General features: G+C 41.7%; 2 protein-coding genes across 2 annotated transcripts; both read right to left on the reverse strand.

Annotated features, from left to right (window-relative positions):
• Nucleotides 1-127: 127 nt before the first annotated feature.
• Nucleotides 128-2,455, reverse strand: fth1a (ferritin, heavy polypeptide 1a). Its single transcript, XM_003969676.3, has 5 exons — nt 2,180-2,455; nt 1,596-1,701; nt 1,026-1,172; nt 638-763; nt 128-555 (listed from the first exon to the last, which is right to left on the reverse strand). The coding sequence occupies exons 2-5, from the start codon at nt 1,695-1,697 to the stop codon at nt 397-399; spliced, it is 534 nt and encodes a 177-aa protein (XP_003969725.1). The 5' UTR covers nt 1,698-1,701; nt 2,180-2,455; the 3' UTR covers nt 128-396.
• lin7c (lin-7 homolog C (C. elegans)) lies at nt 2,311-9,813 on the reverse strand. The gene is made up of 6 exons (XM_003969678.3): nt 9,406-9,813; nt 8,628-8,746; nt 8,487-8,558; nt 8,191-8,400; nt 4,640-7,680; nt 2,311-4,285 (listed from the first exon to the last, which is right to left on the reverse strand). Exons 1-5 carry the CDS (start codon nt 9,440-9,442, stop codon nt 7,513-7,515), a joined length of 606 nt encoding a protein of 201 aa, XP_003969727.1. The 5' UTR covers nt 9,443-9,813; the 3' UTR covers nt 2,311-4,285; nt 4,640-7,512.
• Nucleotides 9,814-10,249: the final 436 nt, after the last annotated feature.

Below are 10,249 nucleotides of genomic sequence, written 5' to 3' on the forward strand. Positions count from 1 at the left end.
AAAACAAAAACCATGCCAGGGCAGTTGTTTCCTCAGTAATAGGAAGTGAAGTCTCACCACTAGTCTTTAAATAGGTTATATGAAACCAAATTGGTTCTCTATTCTAAAGCACTAATGATCAAGCTAATCAGAATCCAGAGAGTTCTTTTTATTTGCCTTGAGATCCTGGCATAAGCATAGCAAATACATGGTGACAAAGTCATAACAGAGTTCGAGAGAGCTAACAAGATTTATGTGTCAGGGTTCTAATAGAAGATGATAGAAACAATAACAGCCTTTAAATTAAGAATATATAGAAGTGGCTAAATATTCATGGCCGGTGTCATGCTGATGGCTTTAGACTGTGAAAGCAAGATGCAAACATACACACAAAAAGCTTCATTGACATTTTGCCATTTAGCTGCTCTCTTTGCCAAGAGTGTGTTTGTCAAACAGGTATTCGGCCATGCCGTTCTGGGGAGCCCCCATGCGCCGCAGGTTGGTCACCCAGTCTGCCAGTTCTTTGATAGACTTCACTTGCTCGTCCAGGAAATGTGTCTCGATGAAATCGCACAACTGAAACAGAATATCGACCCGTTAGAAAAGGTGATTTTACTGGGAACACGATTTGTCTTTACGGTTCACTAAAAAGTCTCACATGGGGGTCGTTGTGATCAGAGCACATCTTGTGCAAGTCCAGCAGCGACTGGTTCACACTCTTCTCAAGCTGCAGGGCACATTCAAGGGCTTCCATTCCACTGCCCCACTCATCACGCTCTGGTTTCTGCAGCAGAATGCAGGTCAGAAAAACATCAGGGCAAATCATTTAATAAAAATTGGTGGGGCAACGACCTGAACTGTAGTTTTAAGTGGGGCTTTGCAGTTTAACGTTTAACTCAAATGTCACTGGGCAGTGCTGGCGTGTCCGTAAAAGATAAGTGGCACAGCAAACACGCCCTCCATATCTCGCCATTTGCATACACCTCCCCAGATATGAGCACTTGCTGTCTGGGTCAGGAAGACAAAGACAAATTTTATACTCATACCCTGACATCTTGCAGGAAGATCCTCCCTCCTCTCTGGTTCTGCATTTTCATTAGCTTCTCGGCATGCTCACGCTCCTCATGTGACTGATGGCGGAAAAACTTGGCAAAGTTGTGCAATGCCTGGTCATCCCGGTCAAAGTAATAGGACTAGTAAAAGGAAATAGGTGTGCTTAGAGACACAGTTTCTTGACACAATGCAGCTATACATCACGACTGAAATTATGGGTGCGACTGGAAAAGTACGGCAGGTCAAGGCTGGAGATAGTAGGGAACACGTGTTCCCGGGGCACAGGGCACATCTCAAATGGAACTTCAACCTTTGATTATGACAAACACATGAAACCCGCATCACCACAGCTCAAACACATGCATCACGAATTGGGACACGGTAATTATTAATGCCGGCAGGTCGCTCATCCATCCACGACCGACTTGTAACTGTCTTATTCAAGAATGCTGGAACATTTATATCCCATGCCAGTAACGATTCCAACATTGGTGCCGTCTACATGTTCAAATCTTACATAGTCTAGTCCAAACTGGCTCACCCGGGCCACAGGTCAGACTCACCATTGACAGGTAGACATAGGAGGCATACAGCTCCAGATTGATCTGCCTGTTGATGGCAGCCTCACAGTCCTGGTGGAAGTTCTGTCTCACCTGGGAACTCATTGTTCTGATGGGCAAAAACACAGATCAGCCGTTATTCACCCCGCGTCTCCACAGCTAGGACACAATGAGTCTATACCATACACTCAATGAGATTTAACAAAAGCAAAAAATAGATTTTTGTTGAAGAATTTAAAACTTGTGGATTACGAGAACAGTTTGGTGTGTTACAAATTTACAGCCGTGTCGCAGATGTAAACTGCAAAATCCGGTGTGTGTGTGTGGGGGGGGGGGGGGTATCTTATAAACTTGGTGTATTTATGTCAGCGTTTTAAGGCATTCATTTTGGCATCCCTTTGTAAGGACGATGAAAGACAAAAAGTAGCAAAAGATAATGTTCAGATGTGTTCAGATAAGGCGAAGACTAAACTGCGTCAAGGCCGCAGCGAGGAAAAACACCGTCGGTGCGCGTTCCCGCTCCGTTTGAGCACACCAGCAGACACATGTGTAGGGAAGAAATGTTATTTGAGTCGTCGCATTCTTACCCAAATTTCAGTGTCGGGTCTTACGGTGATGGAGTAGAAGAGCTGCTGGATCCGCTTGCGTCGTTAGCAAAACAACACTGCCTTGCTAGCTAAGAACGTGTGAGAGATTCGAGCCAATTACTGCGTTGTTGTTTTTTTTTGCTTAGCGTCGATGATACGTTGCGATATTTGCTAGTAAATTACTCGCGTGGAATTAGAGTGGCAGATAAAAGGTTGCCGTTCAAGCACTGTTGAAGCAGGTAACCTTCACCGTCCGCTACTCAAAGGGTGAACTGTGATGTCGGATGGGAGCCGCGGCGATTAATATCAAGGCGCTGACGTCACTGACGGGAAGTGGGCGGGGCTTATAAAACATGGCGGCTGCAACTATTTCGGTAAATTTAAATTTTTTCCTGACTCGCTCAGTGATTTTGGTTCCTAGATTTTTGTTGCTCATACGACTCTTTAAGCGTTAAAAATACCCTGATCTAAATATCCCGTTTTTACAACATATGTTGTAAGGTCTAGGCCGGCAACAATCTGCGCCCTCATGCTATTTATGCTAAAAAAAGAATACAGGTATATACAGTATATATACATGTTTTACTGCATTTAAACAGAGAATTTGGAAATCATTTAAATTTGAAATACACGCCTTATTTGCCTTAAGCTTATATTGAAATTATTAATTATTTATGCGAATGGTCGGTGCACCATAATAGAATAACAGGGTCACATTGAGAATAAATCTATCTGCACCGACTACTCGCAGAAGAGTCACCTACAAATGACAGCAGTGTTTCTAAATGGAATTTCACAAGTTGAAACATATGGTAATGTATCACGCCAGAATATGACTCAGAGGGTTCTTGTGATTTTCTACATCATCCCTTGGTCAATCGTGGGAATTTTTAGAGCGTGTGTCAATTTTGTGGCAGCATTTTAAGAGAATCATCAAAACATTTATTAACGTTAAACATAATTCAGAGAAAATATTTCAGATTCACACTTGCAGGACATTTATAATCCGTTTAGGTGTTCAGATTTTAAAGCTGGGTATCACTTTATTGCTATTAAAATGTGGCCATATGACATAAAGATAATGAACATAGTGAAGCATTTTGTGCGAATTTGAAACACTTGTACAGCTGGTAATAGCTAATACAAGTGAGAAGTAAGTATTACATGTATTGCTAATCTTTTTTATGGAATATATTTAATAACACTCATATCAGTATCCATAGTTGTAAAAACACACATTAACTCCATAATTTCAGATCATTTTCCCTCTGATTGTTCTTTTAATTGTTCACAAATATTTCCTAGATACTAAACATTAACTAGGTGTTTGTTTTTTATTTATGTAATTGTTTATTTTATATCAATATCCTTGTAAAAGAAATATTGCCAAATGTAATATCTGTGCCCACAACATACAATTATTTTGCGTTTGACTGCAGTTTGTAATAACGTTTGTGAGTCAGGTCAGTGGCTTCAACTCACCTGCAGACGTACATCACCTGCCATTTTCACCCAGTCATAATTATAAACCCATCTTCTCCAACATACCTGTAGCGTCATCTGCTGACCACCTCACTAAAGTTAACGACCACTAAGCTACCACCGCTCGAAATTTATGAATGCGTTGAAGCATTGATCTTTCTTTAAAGCAGCCATTTAATGGAAAGTGTAGGGTAATCACAGGTGCTCTAATAGAAACAAATTATAGTGGTGTTCCACACAGGTCAAATGCCACCGAGATTTCTTCAGGGCAGCATTTGATGTGGTATTTTTTATGTTGGTCATTTTAAATTAATTGAAAAATCTCAAATGTCCTCATTATTCGCACGTTACCTTGTCCAAGACAAAAGTTTCCAATGACAATTATAAATACAATGATAAAATCTGCAATAAATCAAAACTGTTTAAACAACAAATCCTGACACACACGCACAAAAAAATTGACAGCAGGTTTTTATGTAATGCAATAAATAATAATGAAATAAGGGCAATAAATAATAAAATAAGAGCCTCTGATGCCAACAAACAAGGTGTCGAGTGCTCAGTACTCACCTGGTCCAGGAGCAGCAGCGCCACCTGCTGGCAGACTGGTCGGTTTACAGAAACCTGACGGGAAACATGGGCGCAGTATTATAACAAACCACCGACAAAAATTAGAGGTCAGTACAAACTGTCATAATAATTTAGAAACTCTATTTTAAACAGTAATGGTTGTCTAAAAGAATAAAAGGCACACTTAAATACGGTTCCCTTCAATTGGGAGGGGGAGAAAAATACATTTTGTATTCAATGTTAATAGCTTTAGACAATAACTCTATTGAACAAAGAGAAATTCAGTCAAGATGATCCATAAGGTGTTGACAAATATGAATATTTAGCATTTGTTGTTTTGCTAATAAGTTACTTCGATAACCTTACAGTTAAATATACAGTATTTTATAGGTTTGCTGCCTTTCATACCACATGCTGGATTTTGATATCCTTGCAAAACTCTATGTAATATTTATATCCCCCAAAAACCCATTTAATCAACGTTTAATAACATTTAACTGCTGTTTAATAAGGTAAGTCGCGCCCCCGGAAGTGGGCGGGGCAACTACTTTCTTCTTCGTGTGTATAAATATGGTTGCGTCGCTGATCGGCTCCTCCTAGCGGGGCTGCTGCGATATTGGTACGGAAACGTAAAATGCCGTAATATTTGATGTTTTTAGGAGGTTTACAAAGCAACAATGGGTTTGCTAACAATACTTGTGCGTCTGTGTCACCATCCCTTACCAGTGCTGCAGTGGTACTCTGGGTACGGAAGACTTTGGAGGATTTTGTGCCTCCAAACACTCAGAGCGGATGAATGTGTGGAACCAGAAGGTGAAGATGCCTTAATGCATGAACTCCCTGATGGCAACTTTTATTGTAATAAACACTGCACAAACTAAACAATGGTGATTGTTGGAGATCCCATCCACCACTCAAGTGGGAGTATTTCCAACTTGGATCTGCTTGTTGATATATTTAAAAACTAGAATTGGAGTTTAACATTGTGTTTTTATTTTACTCTCAACGTGTAAATAACACTTTAGCAACAAAATGAGGAAATTACATTGGTATTGAAGTTCCTTTGTTCCAGGATACTGTAAGAACATGGTGGAGCAACACCATTTCGCATCCTTCTCCAATAAGGTGAGGCTTAAAAGACACCTTTGTTTTTTCCAGATGGGCCTCTTCAAAATTTAACGTAAAGGATAATAACAATACTATTGTATCAAAGTATAAACCTAAGCCTTGGATAAGCACATTTACTCAAGAACATAAAGGTAATTAAGAGCCGTACGATGCGGGCAAGGTTGTCAAAATTCAGGCCTGCAAGATTTATTTAAAATCCAAAACATGACAAGATGGTTACATAATGCATGTTTGTTCAGGAAAAGGAATCTCTGTACAGAAAACATTCAGTTTCATTTTATTAAGTTAGAACAGGGATGGGGAGGTGGTGGTTGGAGTGGGGGGGGGGGGTTTAGACGCAGTGAGGGGGTGATTTTCAAGACAACCGTTTGTAGTCATGCATTTACGCACCGTTTAGTTTGCCTTCAGTCTAATTATTGGATCTATACCACGTTTTACATTCCACAACAGTGTAATATGGTGACGGAGTAACACAAGACAACCTACAGACAATAATCCTACACGAGCACAGGCTAAAACGTTCCCCGACATCATCAGTTCTCACAATTTGTGCAGGTCTGGTTGTAGTGGAATGAAGGAAACATCTGGCTTTGCTGATGTGGCCCTGGTACGCGTCAAAATGGAAGTACCAATCATTCCCAGAAGACTTTAGGAAAAATCGCATATAAAAAGTGTGAATATCAAAAGAAAAGGTGTTATAAAAAATACTCTATTGACCATTCCAGCATTTATATAGACAAGATAAAACCAGGTACAAATTGGAGGGGGGGGACATTCGGCGCGATTTGTCATTCATTTGTTAGCGGTGAATTTAACAAACTCATGTTGGAATAAAATCATTAAGAGACACAGCTTTGATCACTTTAAGACCTTTGTGTTGTTTCGAACACACGAGCCCGGCTCCATCTACTCCTACACTGGGGCTACGTCACCATGTTTATCACAGGAACCACACACTACGTTTCACTAGAACCAAACTATCAAACATTAAAAGAAATGTTACAGTCAGACTCTGAATCCGGATTAAGCCGGATCAAATGACTCTCGTCCTTCCTGTCTTAAGCGTGTTTTCAATATCAGCACGATCAGTTTGCAGCACAAAGATGCTCCGACTTCATTGATCTTGCATAGATTGTTAAAGGGGATTTATTTACTCAGGTTTTATCCTTGATTCATCTGCCCAAAGTTTCTGAATTTCAATGGATTAAAGAGAATAAACATAGTTTAAGTGGATTTTTTCATCTGTTAAAAATAAACGTCTGATTTATGAGAAATAAAATATGAAATGAGGCATATTTAGAGATGATTAGCCATTAAGGTAGAAATGTGACATTTATGTTGTTTGCTCTGAACTGAACGGTGTAAACAGAGTGTTGTCATGGTGACAGCAACCAATTAACTTACAGTGCTGCAACTAGTAAATTAAGTACATGAAATATACAGTTAATAACAAGAAGATAAATTAATCTGAAGCTTTGCGGTTCCTCCTGTGTCAACCTCAACGTTCCTGTTGCGATTTATTTCTTTATAACATTTAAAGTTTCGCTGAGCTTTAGTGGTACATCAGGAAACAGGGCTCAGTCCGCAAATAATCCATAATAATCCATCACCTTCCACCAACAAGCTTATCAGCAATGTGAACGAACTGTCTACATGTGAAAGAGCAGCTTCAGCACGTCTGCACAATTAAAGGGTCTTACTTCTAATTTGCACTGTGCACTTTGACATCAATCCATCTTCGAGAATTAGGATTGCAAATCATGTAGTTATTCCAAAAATATTGAAATTTGTAGTGCAGGACTTTAAACCATTAAACCAGAAAGAACAATGGACACAGTACATAAGATAAAGACGTCTGCCCTGAGGCACTTCCTGTGATAGAAGAAGAAAAAAAACGCATTTCCAGTCTAAATTAACTGCGCAAAAACACCATAAGTAGCATTCAAATGGTCACAGATAATGCACACATGTGAGTGACCGCACGACCATTGTTACTCTACTGTCAACAGCTAAAGAATGTGGCGTTAACAAATGTGACTATTAAAAAAACCCAACTGTACGTTGTTTTGACAGGGAGCGAGACGGAGCAGTGGTTAGGATGCAAAAGGAGCAGTGAGACGGGAGCTGGGCAGCACCACGGCCATGACACAATCCTACTTGGGGTAGTTGTTCTGTTGCCGACGCTTTGCCGACCTCATTTTCTCGAAGCGGGACTCCATTTCCTCCAGGACTTTGGGAGTGTATCGTACTACCAACTTCACTGTTCCCTGAGCGGCCTTGAGCAGCTCCACGGCCTTCTCGTGGTGCTCTCCTTCCACACTCTGAAAGAAAAGAGACTCTTAATCACGATTTGGTTTGAGGAAAACAGTCAGTGTGACAGTCAGGTCGCCATCTTGGATTTGACCTTTTCTGTTGTAATTACACAGACTGGCCACATGGGGGCAGTGAAGGAGACGATGCCACCGAGTTGGCGGCTTTCCAGGAAGGTGCTGGGGGGAAAATCACCCCTTTTCACTCACTAAACTATTTAAAACAGTCTTCCACTGATTGGTGAGAACACTGCCACTAGGGGCCCTGTCACGCCACCACAGAAACCTCATAAGTCCTGAGTGACTGCTGGAAAACAGACCCAAATTCCAGTTATTAAGCTAAGCTGGGCCAGGCGCCAAAGCTCGGTTACGACTCCTTGTTCTTGTTCTCAGGTCAGCGTGAACTGCTCGTCACATGGGACCAAGTTACTGACACATCATGCTGATCTCATCACACTATTAGCCAACAGCCAAAGTGTTGTGACTGTTATCGGGCTGCAGGTCGTTCCAGAGTCAACGTACCACCCCGTTAACAGAGAGAAGCTGGTCGCCCCTCTTCAGGCCTCCGTGTCGATCAGCGATTCCTCCTGGGATGATCCGTGAGATGTATATAGGGGAGTTCTGCTCCTTTCCACCCATGATATTGAAACCCAAGCCTTCCTCCGTCTTGGGCAGCTCTACAACTCGAGGATGCGAGTGTCCCTCGCTGGCTGCAAACGCTGCCACAGTGGCCTAAATGAACCAAGAGTCATTTGAAGTCTTTAAAGGCACATTCTTTGTCTACAGTAGTGCAGAAGATATATTAAAAGATATCTGACCTTGGCTGTGGCGTTGGCCCTGACCTCAGGGCTGCTGTTGATGTCCACTGTCTCGTACACATGCTCATAAACCTGAAGGATGACAGTTGTTCATGAAACAAAGGAAATGAATAGAGAAGTTGTGCAGGTAAGGTATCTCACTTCTCTGACGGCGTTACAGAATTCACTCTGTAGGACCCTCTGCAGGGCCTGCAGCTTCTGGGGAGGCACTTCTCCTGTCCTCTGGAGCTTATCAAGCAGTTCCACCGCACGGCTGATATCTGTCAAAATGAACATATACTGAAGGGAATAAGCTTCTCTTTAAGGGAAAATCCTTTGGGCCATGTTGGAAAGGCACAACTAAATAACCACAGAGCTGCACAAATGTTATAGAGCCTCATTAACTCTAGATTTTCCCCCCATGTTGTCATTGAGAACAGACACTTTCTATTGCACAAGGGTGTAATGAGGTGCACTTATCTGCAAACATTATAGTTAATATACCCATAGAGGGTTTGTGGGATCTAGTAAGTGATAGCAGTTGCAGTAATGATCTCAGAGAAGTTTTTTTTTAAAAAAATTTTACTATTTATTGTGAAACCGATGACCAACATCGTTACTAAATTACTAGTAATTACTAAGATTACTAATCTTGACACAACTACTCAAAGTTTGAGATCTGGTTTCAAATGCTAAGTCAAGCATACGGCGAACCTGGGAAAATGTCGTGTTTTTGCCTGATGCTTGCAGAATAAGGTCCAAACTCAATGTTATATGCACAGAAATCTTCTATCCGCGTCGATAATGTAGCGTTGGTTGATTAAAAACTACCAAACACAAGCATCGCCTCTAAAGCTAATGCTAGCTAAGCTTGGTAAATGTCTTTAAAGCATCACAACAAATATTCCCGAGCTAACGCTAGCAAACCAATTTACTTTACCTCTTTCCAACCGCACGGGCTCCCCAAGTGATGCCATTCTCGAAACGGGAAAAGGCTTGATGTTTTAAAAAAATATGGGGTTACAAGAAAGATATAAAAAACTAAATTAGCTAATCCCGTCTGGCGTTACGGGTACTTAACCGAGACGATAAATCAGATTAGCCAAGTTAGCCGGCTAGGCTAGCTGCCAGTGTCGTGGTGCGTTCACGAACCCTTGTGAAGCAGAAAGATTTGATCTTGCCTTAATGTCTTCTTGGATTAAAAGATATTCGTTGGAATGTCTCCTCCCTTGCTGGAGGCTGTGCATAAAAAGATAGCAACCCATTATTGTGATGTACATTTAAAACTGAGTCACATCTCAGTTTATATTATTAACCGCAGCATTAGCCTAAAGTGTGGGTTTGGACAATAGATGCTTCACACTGAAAATCATCGATCATTAAAATCAAAGGCGAGTGATCTCTTCCGATCACAAGGCCACATTTAACTGCAGCAAATACGCCCATCGTGTCAAAATATGCAGTCGCCAAAGCGCTTTAGTGCACGTCTCCGTGCACTCACGGGTTAATACCGTGTGCGTCAGCGGTAAGCGGCCAGAAGCTTCTTTGGCAGCGGGAAGCGCGGCTCTGGCGCCCCCTGCTGGACGTCCGCGGTGACCGCATGAGGCTCCAGCTGGAAGTGCTGCTGCACTGCTCTGTGGAAGATATCAGCGATGATTCACCTCTCACCACACCCAGTCTCCCCGCATCACGTCCGCAGCTCAAGCATCGTCATCCAGGAGGTGCAAAGCCTCATTTGGGCCGTGAGGTTTTAGATTTCTGCTCTGAGCTTTGCTAATCTGGAC

Source organism: Takifugu rubripes, chromosome 13, assembly GCF_901000725.2.
Source record: "Takifugu rubripes chromosome 13, fTakRub1.2, whole genome shotgun sequence".
In the NCBI taxonomy this organism is placed as follows: domain Eukaryota; kingdom Metazoa; phylum Chordata; class Actinopteri; order Tetraodontiformes; family Tetraodontidae; genus Takifugu; species Takifugu rubripes.

Excerpts from the sequence above, each read along its gene's own strand:
- lin7c (XM_003969678.3), bottom strand. The coding sequence starts at position 9,442 with ATGGCATCACTTGGGGAGCCCGTGCGGTTGGAAAGAG. Across the intron at positions 8,747-9,405 it reads GCCCGTGCGGTTGGAAAGAG|ATATCAGCCGTGCGGTGGAA; the intron begins GTAAAGTAAATT and ends TCATTTTGACAG. Across the intron at positions 8,559-8,627 it reads TCTGTAACGCCGTCAGAGAA|GTTTATGAGCATGTGTACGA; the intron begins GTGAGATACCTT and ends GTCATCCTTCAG.
- fth1a (XM_003969676.3), bottom strand. The coding sequence starts at position 1,697 with ATGAGTTCCCAGGTGAGACAGAACTTCCACCAGGACTGTGAGGCTGCC. Across the intron at positions 1,173-1,595 it reads CCTATGTCTACCTGTCAATG|TCCTATTACTTTGACCGGGA; the intron begins GTGAGTCTGACC and ends TCCTTTTACTAG. Across the intron at positions 764-1,025 it reads TCTTCCTGCAAGATGTCAGG|AAACCAGAGCGTGATGAGTG; the intron begins GTATGAGTATAA and ends ATTCTGCTGCAG.